Source organism: Pyrus communis, chromosome 4 (assembly GCF_963583255.1).
Source record: "Pyrus communis chromosome 4, drPyrComm1.1, whole genome shotgun sequence".
In the NCBI taxonomy this organism is placed as follows: Eukaryota; Viridiplantae; Streptophyta; class Magnoliopsida; order Rosales; family Rosaceae; genus Pyrus; species Pyrus communis.
This window is the reverse complement of record NC_084806.1, coordinates 28,073,360-28,096,529: the sequence shown is the minus strand read 5'-3', so window position 1 is coordinate 28,096,529 and position 23,170 is coordinate 28,073,360. Positions and strand designations below refer to the sequence as shown.

General features: G+C 38.0%; 1 protein-coding gene across 1 annotated transcript; it reads right to left on the bottom strand.

Annotated features, from left to right (window-relative positions):
- Positions 1–3,601: 3,601 nt before the first annotated feature.
- On the bottom strand, positions 3,602–5,818 carry LOC137732084 (COMPASS-like H3K4 histone methylase component WDR5A). The gene is made up of 2 exons (XM_068471378.1): positions 5,031–5,818; positions 3,602–4,094 (listed from the first exon to the last, which is right to left on the bottom strand). Exons 1-2 carry the CDS (start codon positions 5,697–5,699, stop codon positions 3,804–3,806), a joined length of 960 nt encoding a protein of 319 aa, XP_068327479.1. The 5' UTR covers positions 5,700–5,818; the 3' UTR covers positions 3,602–3,803.
- Between the last annotated feature and the right edge of the window lie 17,352 nt (positions 5,819–23,170).

The following is a 23,170-nucleotide window of genomic DNA, read 5'->3' as shown; positions in this document are numbered from 1 at the left end:
AGAAGGATCGTAAGCCCCAAGCCTCGCGCGGCTACACTCATCCTCCGGATAGTCCTCACCTATATACAAAACAACTATAAAACCATCAATTTAATGCACATAACCAACCTTAGGTAATAACTTCTCATACATTGCTCAAATGAGGTGTTTGAATATACCAACAGGCTCTACTCAACCTCATGAACATCCCCATATTTTTAAAATAATTTTCCGACCTCTCACGCGCCGCCACGTGCACGGCCAAACGCGCCGGCCACTCGTGGGCACATGCCTGGCACGCATGTGGAAACCCTAACGCCGTTAGGGAATATTCTGTTAAAACCCTAATAGAAGTTAACGGTTGTTACCTAACGCCGTTAGAATATTCCGTTAACTCTGACGGAATATTCGCCTCTTTCTATGGTGAGCCTCGCTGGTCGCCACCGTCCGCCTCCATCTGCACTCAAAATTTCGCCGGTTTCTGGAAAAACTTCAAACCTTAATATCTTCTTCATTTCTCAACCAAATTCCATGAAATTTGTACCAAAAGGAAGCTTACAACAAGTAAAACAAAACCTTACCACTTTGGGGACCTAAAACCAATGGAATCTCACCAGAGAAACCTCGATAATCCAGCCAAACCTGCAACTCAATGAACTCGAGCTTCCCGACGTCCAAAACACTTCAAAATTACTCCCCAAGCTTCATGAAGACGTCCTAAAGCTTCCTACAACCTCAAAACTCGATGAAACCTCCGCAATCACATGTGCATGAACAGTGCACCAAAATTGGGTTCTCGGGTTCTCGGGTTTTTGAAGGTTTCAAGTCCACCCAACACCACCAATCGACTCCTGAGCTCGAAAGGAGTCCAAAAACACCAACAACAAACACGATCCGTGCCAGAAATGGTTGGATGGAAGTTGTATGTACGATGAGGAAGAAAATGGAAGAAAGTCCGAGAGAGAAAGGAGAGAGAAAGGTCCATGGGTGTGTGTGTGTGGGTGTGTGGTCCTAGATGGCAGCCCACCAGCCAAAACAAAACAAACAACACTTTACAACGCCAACTACGTCCAAGGGCAAAATCGTCTTTTCACACCTACGGTACAAATGATTCGGGGTGGGCTATCACAGTAATGCTAGGGAGACAAAATGTGTAGACAAAATTTGCAAACTAAATGATGTGTCACCAATAAAAATAAGCATGTTTATCAATGGTTAAGTAATAATCCAATCATCAACTTTCATGTCATTTAGCTTACAAAATCTTGTCCACAAATTTAATGTCTCTAGCATTATCCTTAGTTTATATGTGAAGAAAAAAAGAATAACAAAACAAAACAAAAAATCTATCCGTTGAAAATAATGGAGCCGTTGCGGTAACAAATTATCGGTTGAAATCATGCATTTGAAATTAGGAAATGTTTAGCTAGCTTTTATGATTCGAAACTGCTAATTAATGGGAAAGGGTTCACATTTATAAACCAAAAATCTAGTTTCCCATATAAATAACATTCATTCTTCACCGTGAATAAGTAGTCATTTCTACTCATTTAAAATTGTAGTCATTCTTTTTCTCTACAAATGAGTTTTTGAGATGAGTAGTTATTCTTTCTAAGATGTATTACAGTTTGATATGTATACAACTCTCAGTTGGTATAATAAGTAACTGTCTTGCATTATCACAAACCTAATATATATATTTGCAGTGTGAAGCAATTTATGCACATTCGTTTTTCTACTTCTCAAATACTCTCTTTATTTCTAACTTAATTCTACCGTGATTTATGCAATACAAGATTTAAAAAATGCGCGGAAATCACTTTCCTATATGAAATTGAGCTATATGACTATAACTGTAACTGAGAAACTATATAGTATATTCTAAACAATAATAAGCCACTCTTTAGTTACTTAGGACTTACACTGAAAGCTCCGCAAAACAATATTGTCGTAGAGTTACAAACCAACTCTTAATATTTTTTTATTCGATAGGATTGTGGTTTCGAGCTAAAATCTCTCACTTATAAATTCAAAAATAAAAATAAAAATAAAAATAAAAAATAAAAAAATATCAAAACGTAGTACTAGTGCCAACTAGCTCTTATTTAGTCACACGTTTCAAATTCCCCTTTTTCTATTGAATCCAAAAACAAAAGCACAATGAAGCAAAATTTATGGCATAATTTAAGAATCTTTGTGCACAATTTCATGGCAGTAAGCATACTGATCCATTAAGTTATCATCAATCAATAAAATCAAATGACATAAGAATCAATGTATAAAAATCAAATGACAGAAGAATCAATATATAAAAATAAGCATGAACAACAAATCAAATTCATAGTGTGTCATGATTCATTAATCTCCCAAATGCATGTGCAAAAGCTCAGTGCCAGTGTGCCATGAATTGCATGTGTGTATCCATTGGCTGATTCAGAATTTTGACATCGAAAGTTGTAACGTAAAAGGCTAAAAAAAAATTGGACGAAGAGAACATTGAGAGAATAAAAAATAACACTCTTTATTTATAAATCATGGTAAAAACAACATTACCTATTACCAAGTCTACCTAAATGTCTTTTTTAGACAGTCCATAAAGCTTTACTATACTTCATGGAGAAAGAAAATGAAACAGGTTTTTCTTACAATACTTACAAGAAATTTTCCCTATTAGCTTTAGCTTATCCAAGTAAAAGGTCCACTTCTTGGGCTTGATCACTTTTAAGTCCATTTGGAATGCGTAGGCACGTTCGGAGGATCGTTTCATAAATTCACATGGTTTAATCTGTTTATGTTTTTGGGAACAAGTAGCTGAACAATATGCTGACTTAAACCCACTTCCTTTCTGCACTCTTCCATTTTGCCTTCTGGTACAGAGCTCCGTTAGGAAAGAAATGTCAACGAAAACACAAAAAATAGTGTTGGAAAAAACAAAATGGCCGGTGAGTTAGAAGATCAACAGAAAGGATCGCATTTTAAAGACATTACTATATCCCTCAGGTCTTTGGAGCCTGCATGATTATAGCAGAAACCCTGTCGGTGACAATGCGTTAAATCTTCCACCATTATCATGACAAAAATGAAGATCAACAAATCGGAAGGAACCATGTTGATGCTGCTCAAGACATTCAGGACTTGCATCATGCTAATCAATCGATTCAATGCTGTTCACCACATAGCATTCAAACAGACATCTATTAACCCAAAACTACTGTACAATATGCAACATGCGCTAACATGCAACACTAAAGAACACATAAATTAGACCATTAAAGATGACGGACACATTTTCAGAGTTCGGAGAAAAGCTCACTAACCTGCATTGAGAAACCAACATGTATTTTCATACCACACATCTCTGTCTGTCCACAAGCACCAAGCAGACCACAACGGTTTTCAGATTCAGCACACCCTGGACATCTCACAAATGGAGTCTGGACCAAACTTTGATCTCTGTTTACCACAGTGAGTATATACTCTGCTTCACAATTTCTCCCAGCCCTAATAAACCATACATGAACAATTTTGAAACATCACTGACTTCATTGAAGGAGAGTCGTTTTCGGTTACAAAGCTTTTTGTCCTCCAGACAACAACCTAACTACAAGACATGCCTAAATTATAATTAAGAGAATTGACCTTAAACTGATACCTAAGAAGCAAAGTTCTAAAATACAATGAGATAACTACTAAAAAAGGTTAAGAATGTAAGAGTCGAGCGACATGGGGAAGCAGACAAACTTCGTAATACAACAAATCAGTCTCCCTCCTCAAGTCAAAATCTCTGTGCCGCAGATGCAATCATTTACAACAACAGAAATGAATCAGTTCTCCTGAGTCCAGATCTTCACCGTCTTGTCATTCCCAAGTGCACCAGAAGCAATTATGTTCTTAGTTGGGTGACATGATACTGATATAACAGTGTCAGTGTGACCTTCCAATTTCTGAACTACCTTCCTGCTTTGCAATTCCCACAAGTACAAACAATTATCTTCAGAACCACTTACAATGTATATCCCATTTGTCACAGAAAATGCGGAAGAAATGCAGAATCTCGAGCTCTTGTGACCGGTGTAAGTCTTTAGACATTTCCCAGTTGAAAAGTTCCAGAGCCTCTGCAGACACAAGATAGAAATTCCAGATCAGCTGTATGCAATAATTACTTCCGGAAAATGAATATAGTGTTCAGTTGCTCACGGTCTTCTTCTTTATTTTTTTGTTTCATAAAAGAAAATGAAGATGTAGGAGAGAGGGAAGGCCCGGAAGGGTGGAGAAGAAAGAGATGACATGAGACGAGAATATTTGCCTCCCCCTTCCTCGCTCCCTCTCTAAAAGGTAAAAAGGTTGGTGAATGTGCATGTAATAATAACCGTTCCAGCTTATCAAATTGTTTTAACAATGCATATAACATCATAGCCAAAGGATAAACCCACTTGTTTGTCTTCAAATCATGCACAGGGAACATACCAAAATTGCAAAAGGAAATGGACAGAAAACCAAAAAGTATTAGAAATGTGGCAAAGCATGGCAAAAAAGAGGGAGCATTACCAATTTACCACAGGAAATACCCATATGCCCTAAATCAGTCTTCCAAGGAAAATTTATTGAACCTACAATCTAGTTCAAGCTGCATTGTTCAAAAAAGCACGCAAAAAGCTGTAAAGTCCGATCTGTCAGATGCTGAAAGCAATGTGTCAAATGCGGCATCAACAGATAAACCTGGCCTAAAGAACTAGTTCAGATGTTTCAGAACCAATTATCAGGCATTTCACCTATAAATAAATAACATCGTACGAAAAGGTTGAAACTTGAGTAAGAACAAGTACGACAGAATTAATATTTTGTCATGAGTCCCCTCCTAACGTCTACTTTCCACTACCCAATTAACAGAGTTCTAATCAGTATTTAGCCTCCACCACCATGAATTTTGAAGCTCTCAATCTTATAAGTTGAAGTGAGCATCGATAGCGAATTCAAACAAAGCCATTCAAATTAAACACGATAATCATAAATTACGAAAAAACAAGAAGAAATGGGGATTGGGATTTTACCAGAGTGTCATCCAAAGTGCCAACAAGAATGTACTTTCCATTAGGCGCAAATTTAACAAACGAAACCGGAGGATTCTCATCGTCAATCAATGTCTTGGTGCAGTGGCCAGTGGAGGCATCCCAGGTCCTGCACAACCCATCGTAGCTGCTCGAAACGATAACCGAGCCATCCCGATTGAAATCAACGGCGGTGACAGGGTCGGAGTGAGCCGGCAAAACCTTCAAGCATTTCCCGGTCTTGACATCCCAAATACGCACCGTTTCGTCGAAGGAACCCGAGACGATCATATTGGACTGAGGGTTGAAGTTGGCGCAGAAGACGTAGTTGGTGTGGCCATGGAGGGCCTTGATGGTTTGGCCGGTGGCGACGTCCCAGAGGCGGAGGGTCTTGTCGTCGGAGGCGGAGACCATGAAGCGAGAGTCGGCGGAGAAGGCGAGATCGGAGACGCCCTGGGAGTGGCCTTCGAAGGTCTGGGCGGCGGAGATGGTGGGAGTGGAGGAGTCATCGGGGAAGGAAAGGGAGTAGGTGCGGATGGTCTTGTCGGCGGAAGCGGAACCGAGGAGGCGGCCGTCGGAGGAGAATTTGACACCGGAGATGGCACTCTTGTGGCCCGTTAAGGTTTCGCAGAGGGTGTAGGGATTGAAGGTCGTGGATGGTTCCTTCGACATTGGCGATTGACTAGGTTTAGGTTGCTGATTTTGGGGGGTTTGGGTTTTCCGGGGTTTTAGGATTTTCGGAGGGAGGGACTGTGACTCTGAGTGAGAATAGCTCAAGTACTCATTTGGATCATTGGGTATCGTTTGGTATGCACACGGGACGGGACGGGACGGAACAGGACGAAACGGAACGGAGTGGGAGCAAAGATGCTCTCAGATGGAAACAAGGAGGAAGAAGAAGGAGATGGAGAGGTTATAATTTTGTGTTCCACGGATATGGAACGAGTCGTTCCAGGAGGGTGAGGTGGAACGAAAATTCACTCAAAACTCGTCCCGTGGAACAGCTCGTTCCACCCGTTTTAAGCGCACCAAACGTGAGACGGAACGTCTTGTCCCACTCTGTTCCATCCCGTCCCACGTACCAAACGGTACCCGAAGATGAGTCCGGATGGAAAAGAGCATCTCCAAATAAACACGTATATAACAATAAAAAATAAAAATTGTTGTAAAATTGATGGATTGATGGATGAATGAATGCCCACTTAAAAAGAAAACTTAGGAATAATGCTTGATATTTTCAAAAGTATCATCATTGTTTTGTGGATGGTTGTAGTTACGAGAGTTTCTATAAATAAAGTACTCCGTCTGTTATCAAATACACTACAAAAGATAGCAAGAGAAATAATATCAGTATCTCTCTTCATTTGTCATCCTTTTTGTGTTATAGCTACTAAAGTTATAGTGTGATATTTTGCACCTGCTTCGCTCCTGTTCTTAGAAAGGTTATATCTCTAATTTTTGTCTATTTATAACACATTATCAGCACGACTCTCTAATCTTAAATAGTTCATGACACACCCCGACCGAGATCAGGGCGTGCTGGCCGTCACTCGAAGGTGACGTAGCCATGTGCGCGTGCGGAAGCTAATAAGAAGGTAATATAAAAGTACTAATAATTAAAAACCTAATAGCATACAAAGTACTAGTGTATGTGAGACACAATTCAGAGCAAGTCTACAGCAGTCGAAAAGGAAAGATACGACATATGTACACCCGAAGGTGACCCTACAATGGTGAGTGTCTGTCCGAAATGCCGGGACGCCCTCTGGGATAAACCACCGAACTTGCTAGACCACTAGAACCTGGAGGGGCGCAAAAACAAAAGCGTGAGTGGGCAAAAACAAAGTTCTTTGAAAACTCTTTAGCAAAATACATTCTAACCCCTCGCCGTAAAACCTGTATACTTCCCAGAAAATGAACATATATACGTATGTATAGGTATGTCAATCATGCTCCACATATGCCATTCATGCTCACAATATGCCATTCATGCTTGAAAATATGCCACAACAGAATCTCATAATCAAATATAAATGCTCAAGCGTAAATCACATCAACAACATATAATCTAGCAGCCGGGAGTCACCTAACGTGACCTGTACGGCTGAATCTAGAGCTCCACTATCAACTCAATAACTGAATCTGCACACAAGTCGGAACTACCTAACGTGGTCTGTACGACAGGCTGGGTGTAATATATATATGTATGCTCTAGTGCTACGATCACGTGAAGCTGTGCGATAAATCGCGGGTCACCTACAAGTCGGAACCACCTATTGTGGTCTGTACGACAGGCTTGCACCTATCTTGGATCCAAAGCGAGCATGCGGTGCTAGTGAACATACACGTGAAGGCTGTGCCCTGGCCCTGGGCGGGAGCACTAACACCGGGGATGCAGATTATGAGCTCTCTAAACATCTCAAATTACCATTGCATAACAACATGAATACCGCTTACCTGGCACTTACCTGTGTGTCCACAGCACCAAATACACATATATATATATATGTATGCCACTACTAATACATGCGATGATGCGTAAACAATATTCAAATGATGCATGGCATAAAACATATAACCTTTTCTATTTAATTTCTGGGAATTAATATGTATATAGGTATATACGGAAAACAAAAGCCCACTCACTGATAATTAGAAGGGTCGTAGCCCCCCTGCCTCGAGTGTGTACGCTCGTCCTCAGAAAACGAATCACCTATACGCGACAAAGTTACGAAAACGTTAATTTAAAAGCACCTAAGCAACTTCTCGTAATAACTTCTCATACATTGCTCAAATTGGACAATTGAATATACCAACGTGACCTACACAACCTCAGGATCACGCCCATATTTTTAAAAAAAATTTTGGACTACGCACGCGCCTCCACGCGCCTGAACAGGCACGGACCTACGCGCCTCCCACGCGCGGCCACGTGACCTGCACACTGACGGTGTCAACAGACGCCGTCAGGAATATTCCGTTAACTGACGGAATATTCTGTCAAATCTAACCGGATACCGTTAACGGCGTCAGAAATATTCCGTCAACTTTGACGGAATATTCTGTCTCCTTCTCCAATCCGTTCCCGATGCCAGCGCCGGCGACTGTCGCCGGAAACCTGCAAATCACTATATCTCTCTCGTTTTTCCACCTTTTCCACGTTTCTTGCACCAAAATGAACCCTAAAGCTAGTAGAACATGACCCAACAAGTTTTAAGGCCTAAAATGTCGAGATTATACCTGTCCAAATCTCCAAAACTCGGCCAACTTCGAACCTAGCCTTCCCGACGTCCAAACTCGTCCAACGAACTACTCCCAAGCTCCTGGGAACTTCACAAACACAACTACAAGCTTAGAATCTCCTAAAACAAGCTAGATTAGGTTTGCATGAACAGTGCATAGTTCGGACCACTTCGAAACGACGTGAAAATGGTAGTTTTCTTACCTGGAATTGGTTTGGTTGTGCTCCTCACAACCTCACGAGTTCAATGGTGCAATTTGTTTCCTCGATGGTTGATGTTTTGAGTGTGTTTGTGTGTGGTCCGTAAGTTTGCAGAAGGAAGAGGAAGAAGATGGACTCGGGGAGAGAGAGAGAGAAAGACAGAGTGACAGAAAGTGAGGAAAAAAGGGAGGGAATCCTGGGAGAAAAAGAAAAGGTGTGAGTGTGTGTGGTCCTACAACACCACACCACACCACACTAATGTGATAAAAACGAATTAGGGGGTAAAATCGTAATTTCCCATGTACGTTAAAATGAAATTTGGGACGGGATGTTACAGTTCACATCTCCCTTCATCGAAAGAAAAAAAAAAAAAAACTTCCTTTAAGGTTTTTCCTGTTTTTCTTCTTCTTCTGCTTCATCTGCGTGATGCACCATCGCGATGAACTACTAGCACCATGCCTACTTCTTGTTCTAAATTTAACAGTTACTTATATCTTTGATTTCTTATTTGGTACAGTTCCTGGTTTCTAACCTAGTGTTTATTTATGTTAATTTTACTGTAATCAAAGATGGTGCGGTACAATCGCCCATCTTGAACTGCAAATTTAATTTTCACTGCGATCAAGGATGGTGCAATACAATCGTCCATGTTGAGCTACAGATTTAATTTTACTGCAAATTTTAGGTGGTGCGGTATAATTGTCCACCTTACTCTGCATATTCAAATTGATTATATCTTGCTCTGCATAATTTTATCGCAATTTTAGGTAGTACGGTATAAACGCCTACCCTGCCCCACATATTTAAACTGTCTGCATATTTAAATTTTCCTGTTGTTCAAGTGGTGCGAAATAATCGCTCATCCTATGCTTATTTAGATGAGAATGATACGGTACAATCGCCCTTCTCATTAATCATGAAAATCTCAAGTCTGAAGTTTCGAGTACTTATCATTTTTGGCCTGAAGATCAAAATGAAAATTTGTAAGAACCAAAAGTTCTAACACTATATTCCTCCAAGAACACATATTATTGCAAGTTCTTATGCATCTCACTTTTCTTTCAGAAAGAAAAGAAAATGGTGAACCTGGCAAAGCTTGATTTTGCTGCCCTGGACATTACTGGGAAGAATTACCTTATCTGGGTACTGGATACCAAGATCCATCTAGAAGTAGAGAATCTTGGAGATACCATTAAGAAAGAAAACATCTCATCCTCTCAAGATCGAGTAAAGGCCATGATCTTTACTCGTCGTCATCTTGATGAGGGACTAGAGAGCAAATACTTAACGGTTGAAGATCTGTTAGCTCTTTGGAAGGCATTAAGAAACAGATACAATCACTAGACAATGGTGATTCTTCCAAGGGCTCGATATGAATGGACTCACCTAAGGATCCAGGATTTCAAGTCAGTGGTTGAGTACAATTCTGCGTTGTTTAGAATTACCTCTCAAATGAAGCTCTGTGGGGATACCATTATTGAGGAAGATATGCTAGAAAAGACTTTCAGCACATTTCATGACTCTAACGTGCTTTTGCAGTAGTAGTATAGAGCGCGAGGCTTCACTGAATACAACCAGCTAATATATGTGCTCTTGGTAGCTAAACAAAACAATAAGCTCCTGATGAAAAATCATCAGTCCCGACTTACTGGATCTGCACCATTCCCATAAGTGAATGCTGCTTCTCTCGAAGTGAATGTCACATCCTTTGGTGACGATAATCATAAACGAGGATATGGCCATAAGCGAGGTCAGTGGAGCAGGAAAGGTAAGAATCATGGTGGTCAGTTTCACAACTATATTATAAGGCAAAATTCAGGTCCGAGCTTTAAAAATGGAAATTGCCACACAGGCAAAGCTCGTATGAACAATACTCCTAGAAATTCTAATGGAGCCTGCCGTAGGTATGGTGGCGATGGGCATTGGGCGTGTACCTGTCGTATCCCAAAATATCTGATGGATCTATATCAAGCCTCCCTCCAGGCGAAGGGTGTCGAAACTAATTTCCTCGATCAGGTTAGACCAATGGATATACCTAATCCAGTGTGCGATTTATTAGGACAGCTGAGCACAACCCACCTAGATGTCTAGGACTTCATTGTGGAAAAGAGGAATGAAGTGTATTGGTCCGACTGAATCATTTATATTTGATGTACTTTTATTATTCTGAACTTATAGTTTAAAAACTGGCATGGTTATTCTCAAAACATGAGAAATGGCAGAGATATTTGTCTTGCAAACAGCGCAACCACACATACAATACTTCGTAATCGAAAGTATTTCTCAAGCTTGATGCTTACAAGAGTAAGGGTAACAACAATATCAGGTCAATCGGATGTAATTGAAGGCTCAGGAAAAGCCCAGATTATGTTACCAAATAAAACAATATTGTCCATACAGAATGCATTGTATGCTACTCGATCTACTCGAAATTTGTTGAGTTTTAAAGACATACGTTTAAATGGATACCACATTGAAACGAAAAGTTCAAAAAACGTGGAGTATCTATGCATTACCTCCAATAATACTCAGAAGCGTATATTGGAGAAGTTGTGTGGTTTATCGAGTGGATTATATTATACATACATAAGGACAATTGAATCACATATTATCATGAACCAGAAGTTCATTGATTCAAAAGATTACATGCTTTGGCGTTATCCAGGATCCACCATGATGCATAGGATCATTACCAACTCTAATGGACATTCATTATTGAGCAGAGACATTACTATCTCAAATGATAAACCTTGCAAGGTTTGTTCTCAAAGGAAGTTGGTAATTAGACCATCACAACTAAAGGTTGATGCTGAATCCCCATCATTTTTGCAAAGAATTCAAGGGGATATTTGTGGACCTATTCAACCATCTTGTGGATCATTTCGATATTTTATGATTTTGGTTGATGCATCTATCCAAAAGTCACATGTTTGTCTCTTATCTACTCGGAATGTAGCTTTTGCGAGACTTCTTACTCAGATAATCAAGTTGCGAGCACAATTCCCAGATTACCCCATTAAGTTAATTCGACTTGATAACACTGGTGAATTTACGTCTCAAATCTTTGATGATTACTGCATGACATTGGGCATTGATGTTGAACACCATGTTCCTCATGTCCATACTCTAAATGGTTTAACAAAAACATTGATCAAGCGGCTTCAGTTAATAGCTCGCACTCTGCTCATGAAAATAAAATTGTCAGTTTCTGCATGGGGACATGCCATCTTACATGCTACATGATTGGTTTGATTGAGACTTATAGCCAACCACCAATACTCCTCAGTACAACTCGTATTTGGACATCAGCCAAATATTTCACATTTACGAGTTTTTAGTTGTGTTGTTTATGTGTCTGTTGCACCACCGCAACACACTAAAATGAGACCTCAACGTAAACTGGGCATTTATGTTGGTTTTGATTCACCATCTATCATTAGATATTTGGAACCCCTAACATGTCATATGTTTACAGCTCGTTTTGCTGATTGTCACTTTGATGAGACAGTCTTCCCGTCGTTAAGGTGAGAAAATACCGTTCCAGAAGAACTGCAAGAGCTGACATGAGTTATACCCACCTTGTCTCATTTTGGCTCACGTAGCACTCAATGTGAAAATAAAGTGAAAACTATCGTTCATCTTCAAAGTATTGCCAATCAAATGCCAAATGCATTTAATTATGCTATGAAAGTGACAAAATCACATATACCATCTGCAAATGCACCTGCAAGAATTGATGTTCATGTTGGGCAAAATAAAGTGGCAACGAATGATTCATCTATTGTACGCCTGAAGTAGATCCCAGGTTCAAAAGATTCAGCCCCTCGAAAGAGAAAGACAAAGGTACAGCTAAATCCAAATGAAATCATTCAGGAAGAGAAAATGAATGAAAAATCCGTAATTCATGATTCTGTACTTCCAAAAAAAGAAAATGTCCTTGATGAAACACATGTCCCTGAAGAGACAGCAGTACATGAAAGCAAAGAAATCTTCATAAATTATATATGTACAAATGAATTGTGGGATCAGAATGAAATAATCATCGATGATATGTTCGCATTCACAGTAGCCACTGAAATCATATTAAGTGATGATATTGAGCCCCTCTCTGTTGGTGAATGCAGATAGAGACAAGATTAGCCTAAGTGAAAATATGCAATCCATGCAGAATTAAATTCCTTGAAAAGGCGAAGTGTTTTTGGATCGGTAGTCCAAACTCCGCTTGATGTAAATCCCATGAGTTATAAATGGGTATTAACAAGAAAACGCAATGAGAAAAACGAGATAGCAAGATACAAAGCACGACTCGTTGCACAAGGCTTTTCACAAAAACCTGGAATTGATTATGAGGAGACATATTCTTCTGTAATGGACACAATTACGTTCCGTTACTTAATAAATTTAATGGTTTCGGAAAAACTTGACATGCGACTTATGAATGTCATCACTGCGTATCTATATGGAGAATTATATACTGATATATACATGAAGGTCCCAGAATAACCTAAGTTGCCTGAAACAATTAACAAACCACGAGGTATGCTCTCAATCAAATTAAGACGATCATTGTATGGGCTGAAACAATCTGGACAAATGTAGTATAATTGTCTTAATGAATATTTGATTAAAGAAAGATATATCAACAACGTCATTTGCCCTTGTGTGTTCATTAAGAAATCCAATTCTAGATTTGCTATAGTGGCAGTATATGTTGATGATATGAACCTAATTGGAACTCCTGAAGAGCTCAATAAAACTGCTGAATATCTGAAAAACGAATTTGAAATGAAAGATCTCGAGAAAACAAAATATTGTCTCGGCTTGCAGATCGAGCATTATGTTAATGGAATTTTGGTCCACCAATCAGCTTACATTGAAAAAATCCTGAAGCGATTTGGCATGGACAATGCTTATCCACTCAGCATGCAAATGGTCGTTCGTTCTTTGGACTTTAAGAAAGATCCATTCCGTCTAAAAGAAGATGATGAAATTGTTCTTGGTCCAAAAGTACCATATCTTAGTACAATAGGTGTTTTATTGTATTTAGCGCAATGTACTAGACCAGATATAGCTTTTTCAGTTAACTTGTTATCAAGGTATAACTCTGCTCCAACAATTCGTCATTGGAAAGGAGTCAAAGATGTTTTGTGATACCTTCATAGGACAATAGACATGGGTCTTTTCTACTCAAGAAAATCCACAAATTATCAGATCCTTACTGCATATGTAGATGCTGGTTTCCTCTTTGATCCGCATAAAGCCCGCTCATAAACTAAATATGTGTTCACTAATGGAGATACAACAATCTCATGACGCTCAACAAAGCAAACATTAGTTGCTACATCTTCAAATCACTCAGAAATACTTGTTTTACATGAAGTAAGTCGTGAATGTTCCTGGTTAAGATCAATGATTCATCATATCCAAAATTTATGTGGTCTACCTTTGAAGACAGACAATTCAACTGTCATCCATGAAGATAATGCAGCCTGTGTTGTCCAAATGAAGGAATGATTCATTAAGGGCGATAAGACTAAACACATATTTCCAAAGTTTTTCAGTGCACATGAGCTTCAGAAGGTTAAAGTTATTGAAGTCAGACAAATCCGTTCCAATGAAAATCTGGTAGATATGTTCACCAAATTGCTACCAAAGTGCACATTTCAGAAGTTAGTGCAGATTATCGGATTACGTCGACTTACCAATTAGCTAAATTTGAAGAATACGGAATCAGGGGAAGATAAAATATCAAGAGGAGCATCCATGATACATGCTTGTTGTACTCTTTTTCCTTTGACTAGGATTTTTCCCACTGAATTTTTCCTATCAAGGTTTTAACGAGGCAACATAAACATACTTAACACTATATCAACAATCCATGTAAAGTTGTACTCTTTTTCCTTCGCTATAGTTTTTTCCCACTGGGTTTTTCCAAACAAGGTTTTAATAAGGCAACTGATGTTGATATATGGGTATCCAAGGAGGAGTGTTGTAAAATTGATGGATTGATGGATGAATAAATGCCCACTCAAAAAGAAAAGACTTAGGACTAGTGTTTGATACTTTCAAAGTATCATCATTGTTTTGTGGATGGTTATAGTTACGGGAGTCTCTCTATAAGTAGAACACTCCGTTTGTTATCAAATACACTACAAAAGATAGCAAGAGAAATAATATCAGTATCCCTCCCTCTCTTTATCTGTCATCCTTTTTGTGTTATAGCTACTAAAGTTATAGTGTGATATTTTGCACCTACTTCGTTCTTGTCTTTAGAAAGGTTATCTCTCTAATTTTTGCCTATTTATAACAAAAATAAAAACTTTCTTCAATTGAGTCTTTAATTTTTATGTGGTGGTGCTGACACCGTTGAGTTGATTAAAGACAACAGTAATGCTATTCTTACCGCATTCATATGTGACATTAGTATACCACATTATGTGGCATCTGATGTAGCTGTCCACATCATCTAAATTAATCATAATTTAATTTAAATTAAAAACTATTTAATAAACAAATAATAAATAAAAATCTGAAATTAAATGGTACTTGTGGCATACGAAGAGTCTTCTCTCCTTCCTTCCTTCCTTCCCCATTGCTTCTTCTCCCGTTTCTTCTTTCACGCCATTTTTTTGTTTCAACCCAGATTTTTTTCAGCAGCCTCGCCATTGATGGAAGCAGACGAAGCAATGGAGCTATACGATTCTTTTTGGTTCAAGATCAAGCACGAGAAGGCTGTATCGCAATATCGGATTTTTTTGCCCCTTTTGCTTCTGCTTCAGATACGAGAAGGTTGTATTGCAATATCAGAACACGAGAAAGCAAATATACGAGAACAATCTGGGCTGAAAAAAAAAATGGCGTGGAAATCAGAAACAGGAGAAGAAGCAACGGGGAAGGAATGAATGAGATAAGACTCCTCGTATGCCACAATTACCATTTAATTTCAGATTTTTTATTTATTATTAGTTTATTAAATGATTTTTAATTTAAATTAAATTATGATTAATTTGATGATGTGGACAACCACATCAGATACTACATAATGTGGTATACTAATGTGGTATATTAATGTGGTAAGAATAACATTACTGTATAGACAAAGTTTTCGCTGTCAAATTTGACAACAGCTGTTAACTCATTTAATGATTTTTTAATAAATGTGATGCAATATATAAATATTGGGGTGTGTTATCCACACATCTCATTTTACTTCTCACCCATTCCTTGATAATTTTTGTCCGTTGATCTTCTTCAATTCATCTAATCCGACGGTCGAAAATTAAAAATGTGTGTGAGAAATAAAATGTAATGTGTGAATATCACACCGCTATATAATAAATGTTGTGAATTCAGCATTTGATCGCACCTAAACAAGTATGCTGGCATGCCACGCATTTTTATTCTCTTTAATTTATTATATTTTGTTCTTTTTTTTTTTTGGAAACTTATATTTTATCCTTTTGATCAACCCCTCTCGGAAGTTCTTCTTTTCTACATGACAACCCCTCTAGGAAGTTTAGCTTTTTAAATACTTGTACATTTTGGAATCTGCTCCGTCATAAAATCTGTCAGAGTGAGTTACGGGTCCCTTTCCTACAGTGAATTACAAATCCACGAGTAAGGAATTGTTGAGCAAGCGATTCGGGCGGTTGAAATTTGATTCAACGACTACAAACAGGGGGTTTTCTAAAAGTTATAATAATTGTAGCTATTGAATCAAATTTCAATAGTCCGGATAACCTGCTCAGCAAGCTCAGTATATATGGATCCAGAGGGGATTCGATTCCCAAGAGTAATTGTAAGTAGTACTTTAAGTATTTGTTTATGACTTTAGTCTCTCTAGTATTATCTTAGTATTTAATATAGGGAGTTTTAACGAAATGCCTGCGGTACTGTTCACTTTAAATAAAAATCACATTTTTACACTAAAAAGTCAAACCTGGTACTATTCACTTTATCCTTTATTTTGTCCTTATCGTTAAAACTCAAAGTTTTCAAACCCTTTTCATTAGTTTTCCATTTAATATATCTAGAGATTCTGGATTTTATGATCCGAGCTAGTAAGTCTACTTGATTATGGTCAGGTCATGTTGAAATTCTCCATAGCCTCTTTGGACCCTGAAGAGGTGGATAATAGTGGCTTAACACTAATCGTCCTCCTTTTAAGAAAAAATAAATAAAAAAAAAATTGTACAAAATGTCAAATTGCCACATAAGCCATCAAATATCATTTTCATGTTTGAAATTTGAAATTTCTTTTAAAGATGTTCTAAGGGTGCAAGGGAATGCAAATTTTTAAACTATCTATTAACAAAACTCTCTTGACAAACAAAGAGGGCTGAAAAAACAATTTAATCTTCTATTACAAAATAAAATGATGACAAATTTTGTTGTTTTTTCTTCTTTCCTCACTCACATGTCATCATAACATTTCTCTAATTTTTTTATTTTAAAGAATAAAAATTTAAACCCATTTCATGTTCTTCCTCTCTGTTTTTCACATTTCTCTCAAACTTCTCTCTTTCATATATATATATTTTTTAATTATATTTTTACACAATGTATATGTGTGGTTTCATCTTCAAACCGTTTAATTTTTTTAATTTTATTTGAAGATTAGCACTATTAAAAAAAGTTACTCAAATCGAAAATCGATTAGTTATCTGAATGAATAAATTAAATGAACAACTCATTATAAGAATAAGAAATTAATCAATTCTACTTATAATAGTGAAGATATGTAAAAACATTTACTCATTTTATATTGGAAAAAATTGTTCATAATGATCATGTTTTTCGTATGTTATCAATCATACGATCGCGACATCATCAATTTGAATTGTTGTGCCGTTAAAGTTCGATTGTTATATTGTTAATTTTGTATCGTTACTATAAACTCGAAATTTTCCACAACGAATAACAAAAGAGCACATGTAGAATTTATTTGATTTATCATATTGAAATTTGAGTTATAAACTACTTTTTTACCTTGCTTTTGTTTAAGAATTTGTTGCTTTGTTCTTTTAGTTCTCTACGTTGTAGGTTGGTGCTAGAAGCGAAAGAGACGCTTACTTACAACTTCAAAGAAATGAAGCAATTAACACATAGGAAAGTTGTGATAAGTTTGATAACATATGTACACAGCACTAGCAGCCTAGCACTATATTCCGCGAGGCGGAGTTTCAGAAGACTAGACATACCTCTTTTAACCAACCCCTTTCATTTCTCTTCTTCCTCCTATCCAAAAACTCCCGTCTTTGCATACATTCAGTAAAACTACCTGCCAAGTTAACCTCACAGAGACCCTAACACTACAACATGCTTACATGCGGGGAACAAGATAACGAACAAAGAACGATAAGGTTAGAGAAGGGGTAAAAACTAATTACTAATAACCATATAGTCATGTTGATTCATGTAAACCAAGCCATATGGCAGTATGTCATTGGTTAGTCAATTGGATTGAGTTAGTTAGGATGAAGTTGTTAGAAAGAGTAATTGAGTCATTGTGTAATGAGATATTAGCTAGTATAAATAGCTGATGTAGCAGTCATTTGGGATTGGATTGTATTCTCTTTTACTCTTCGAAATATACAGAGCTCTCTTCTCCTCTTTCTCTTTGTTCTTTCTGCCATTGTTCTATACTCTCAGGGTATCACAGCTTCATAGGTTAATATGGTATCATCGCCGGCGAAGGTTTATTGCCGTTTCCGATCCTAAGGGTTTCTTCCGCTACTCTGATGCAGATTCTTGGTGGTTCATTCAAGGGTTTCTTCTGCTAATCTGGTGTGGATTCTTAGTAATTCATTTGAGGTTCCTGAAGTTTACAATGGTGTTCGAAGGATTGATCGTGCGTCTTGTTTGAAGAGTTGATTTGTATCAGGTGAGATTGTTCGTGTTTCTTCATCTGGGTTTTCTTGAATGTTGATTTCGTTCTGTAACATAATGGCGTTTGAGATTCTGTCATGATTCTCGTGAATTGGGGATTCTGTTATGTTTTCTCCTGAATTAGTGAATGAATTCTGGTGTATGGGTTGTGAGACTGTTCGTTAATTGAAGTGTTGATTGTGATATTGTGAATTGGTAAAATAGTTGCAAGAAAGTGTCAATCTTTCTTGATTTGTCTAGAGTGTCATTCTCTAGAATCAATCTTTTAATCATACAGTTGTCTTGATCTGTGGAAGTGTCAATCTTTCATTCATGGATGCGTCTTCGTTTAAAGTTGAAGGTGTTTTGGGAATGCTTACTATTAAGCTTAGGGATGATAATTTTGCTAAATGGGCATTTCAGTTTCAGTCGGTGCTAAGGGGGTATAAGTTGTTTAGTCACTTTGATGGTACAACTCCTTGTCCATCAAAGTTTGTTGTTGATTCAGATAATGGGGTTATAAGAGAGGTCACAGTTGCATATACTGAATGGGAAACTATTGATATGGCGTTATTGAGTTTATTGCTTGCCACTCTTACTGATGAGGCTATGGAATATGTGATTGGGTGTCGAACTGCGTATAAGGCTTGGATTAATCTTGTTGATCGATATGCCACTGTGTCTAAATCCATAATCAATCATTTGAAAACTGAATTACACACAATTCAAAAAGGGTCCGATACAATTGATAGATATTTGTTGAGGCTCAAGCATATTAGAGAACAACTCAGTGCTGCAGGTGAATCTATTTCAGATAATGACGTTATGATTGCTGGTCTTGCTGGTTTACCTAAGGAGTATGGTGTTATTCGTACTGTTATATTGGCCAGGGAGTTTACACTCACTTTGAAGGAGTTCAGAGCACTGTTACTCGGTACTGAGAGGGAAATTGAGGGTGAAATGAATACAATTACTCAGAATCTGTCTGCTTTGTATGTTCAAGAGTCAAGTTCTGGTTCAAACACTGGTTCTAGTTCAAACACTAGGTCTAACTCTTCTGCATCATCTTCAAATTCTCACAGTCATGCTCATATTCCAGCTATCACTGCTGGTACCATCACTGCTGTACCTTCTGATTCACAATCATCCCTACCACCACCACCTCAAGTTCAACAGCCATATTATTCTCCACAACCTCAATTTCAGCAGCCATATTATTTCCCACCACCACCTTCGTTTCCAAGTGATTCCTATGGATATGGTTTCTCTGCAAATTCTAGTGGTCCACATGCATTTAGATCACAGTCCTCAAATGCACAATCAGGATCTTTTGGGAATAACTACAGAGGTAATAACAACTACAGAGGTGGAAACAATTACAGAAATAATAATGGCTTTAGAGGAAGAGGGCGTAACTCAGGAAATTCGGGGGGATCAAGACAACTTGGGAATGGCAATAATAACTGGTCAAGCATTGTTGATACTAGAACTACAGTAGTGATTGAATGTCAGATCTGCAACAAAAAAGGACACACTGCAGTTAACTGTTTTCACAGGAATACAAATATATCAATCAAAGGTATTGCAGTGGAGTGTCAAATATGTGGGAAGAGAGGTCACTCAGCTTTGGATTGCTATCAAAGGGGAAAGTATGCTTATCAAGGACATCCTCCACCTCCATCACTGTCTGCAATGAATGCACAACAGTCTACACAACTTATTCCTCAAGATACTTGGATTGTTGATTCTGGTGCGTCACATCATATAACTTCTGATATTAGTGCTCTTTCTCAAGTAACACCTTTTGAGGGATCTGAGAAGATAACAATTGGGAATGGTACAGGTCTACCAATTAAAAATATTGGTTCAACCACGCTTCAGACTCCTACACATTCTCTTGTTCTTAATAAAGTTTTACATGTGCCTAATATTGCTAGGAGTTTACTCTCTGTGAAACAATTATGTGCAGATAACAAAAGTTGGTTTATCTGTGATGACTCTGAATTTTTTGTGCAGGACAAGAAGACAAGGGAGATAGTGTACCAGGGAAAGAGTAGGCCTAAGGAATTGTTCCAGATCCCTGTGGTCACAAGTGCAAAGGGTTCTCAATACATAACAAAGTATCCAGCAGCTTATTTGGGCAAAGCAGTGAAGAATAATGTCTGGCATCAAAGATTAGGGCATCCAGCTCAAGATGTGATGACTACAATGTTGAAACAATCAAATATTCCAGTTCAAACAGATGATAATCATAATACTTGTATCTCTTGTATTCAAGGCAAGATATCTAGGCTTCCATTTCCTATTAGAACTGATAGGTGTACATCTCCTTTTCAGAAAGTGCATACTAATATCTGGGGTCCATCACCTGTAAGATCTATAGAGGGCTATAGGTATTATGTAACATTTGTTGACGAATATACAAGATTTGTTTGGATATTCCCTATGAGCAATAAATCTGATGTGTTTACACTTTTTGTTAAGTTCAACAAGTTTGTCCTGAATCAATTTGGAACTACAATTAAGTCATTGCAAACAGATGAGGGAGGTGAATATACAAGCAAGAGTTTTACTTCTTTTCTTGCTGACAAAGGTATCTTGCAACTAATCTCTTGTCCATATACTCCTCAACAGAATGGAGTTGCAGAAAGGAAACATAGACATATCTTGGAAACTGCAATCACTCTTCTCAATGCTTCTGGTTTACCTTCTGTGTTATGGTATTTTGCTTGTGCTCATTCAGTTCGGTTAATCAATAACATGCCTTGCAAAAGCTTGTCTTTCAATTCTCCATACTTGGCTTTATATAAGAAGGTACCTGATATCCAATCTCTTAAGATTTTTGGTTCTGTTGTATTTCCTTGGCTGAGACCATACAATCTTAACAAATTACAACCACGATCGGTGATGTGTGCATTTTTGGGCTATTCCCAAGGGTACAAAGGAGTGATTTGTTATAACTTGCAAACCAAGAAGTTTATTATTTCCAGACATGTCTATTTTGATGAATCTCTATTCCCTGCCAAAATGGTTCAACACACAAGTCCTGCAAGATTGTATAGCCATGAGGAACAGGAACAACCGAGGACTGTACCTGTTATTGTTTCTATACCAGTGTCTCATATACAGAGAAATACAAATCATGCAGGCTCTCAAAGCTCTTTATCTCAATTGGGTACATAACTATTCTCTCCAAATACTAATCCATCAGAAGACCATGTATCACCAAAGTCAGAGAATCAGGGGTCTGGAACATCCCATGCTCATTCCTCTTCACCAAACACTACTCTTTTGCTTCCTGTCATTGATCCTGCACAACTTCAGGTAGTTATTCCTTTTACCTCATCTCAAAATAATAATAATTCAGTCATCACAGATATTGATCAAAATTGTATCCAAACCAGGTTAAAAACTGGTACCATTACTAGGAAGAGTTATGTGGGATGTCTTGCCTCTCTACCTCAGTTGCATTCTTTACATCTTGATGATTTCTCTACTGTTGATTTCTCTACCAACTTCAGTGCACATGTGTCTGGGGGTTTTTCATTTCTTGCTGACATCACAAACTGTGAAGAACCTAGGACATTTAAAGCTGCTTCATTGGAACCAGAATGGCAAATTGCCATGCAAGAGGAATTCAATGCATTGAAAACTCAAGGCACTTGGATACTTGTTCCACCACCATCAAATCGGTCTGTTATTGGAAGCAAGTGGGTGTATAAGGTCAAGAAAAATCCAGATGGTAGCATATCTAAGTTCAAAGCTCGGTTGGTAGCACAGGGCTATACTCAGGAGCAAGGCTTGGATTACTCAGAGACGTTCAGCCCAGTGGTTAGACATACAACTGTCAGACTCATCTTAGCTTTAGCTACTCAGTTCAGTTGGCAATTACGACAACTCGATATCAAAAATGCCTTTCTTCATGGAGACTTGGACGAGGATGTCTATATGAAACAACCACAAGGGTTAGTGGATGCTACATGTCTAGGTCATGTTTGCAAATTGGTCAAATCCCTTTATGGGTTAAAACAGGCTCCTCGAGCTTAGAACTCGAAGTTCACAAACTATCTTCCAGCTGTTGGATTTCAATCATCTCTCTCCAATTCTAGTCTTTTTGTCAAAGTTGATGATGGAGACATAATCCTTCTCTTGTTGTATGTTGATGACATAATTCTCACTGGCTCAAACTCAGTTAAAATACAATCTGTCATTGATGATCTTGCTGGTGTATTTGATCAAAGATATGGGGAGATTAACATATTTTTTGGGGTTGCATATACAGTATAGAGATGATGGTTCTTTGTTTATATCACAAGCTAAATATGCCAAAGATGTGTTACAAAAGGCAGGAATGGATACCTGCAAATCCACGTCAACACCATCTAAGCCTCATACTCAAATTCTTGTTGGTGAAGGAACATTGTTATCAGATCTTAGTCACTGTAGAAGCATAGTTAGGGCTCTTCAATACCTTACCTTTACTAGACTTGATATAGCCCATTCAGTGAACATGGTTTGTCAATTCATAGCTCAACCAACTAATTTACACATGTTTTTGGTCAAAAGAATCTTGCGATATATACAAGGTACTATTTTCTATGGCTTACAATATACAAAAAGCAAGGAATTCAATATCACTGCCTATTTTGACTCAGATTGGGCAGCAGATATCAACACCAGAAGATTAATTACAGGTTTTGTTGTCTATCTTGGGAACAATCCAGTTTCTTGGCAGTCTAAAAAGCAATCCACAGTCTCTCGAAGCTATATAGAGGCAAAATATAAGGCATTAGCTCACTGTGCAGCTGATGTTTTTTGGATCCGTTCAGTGTTT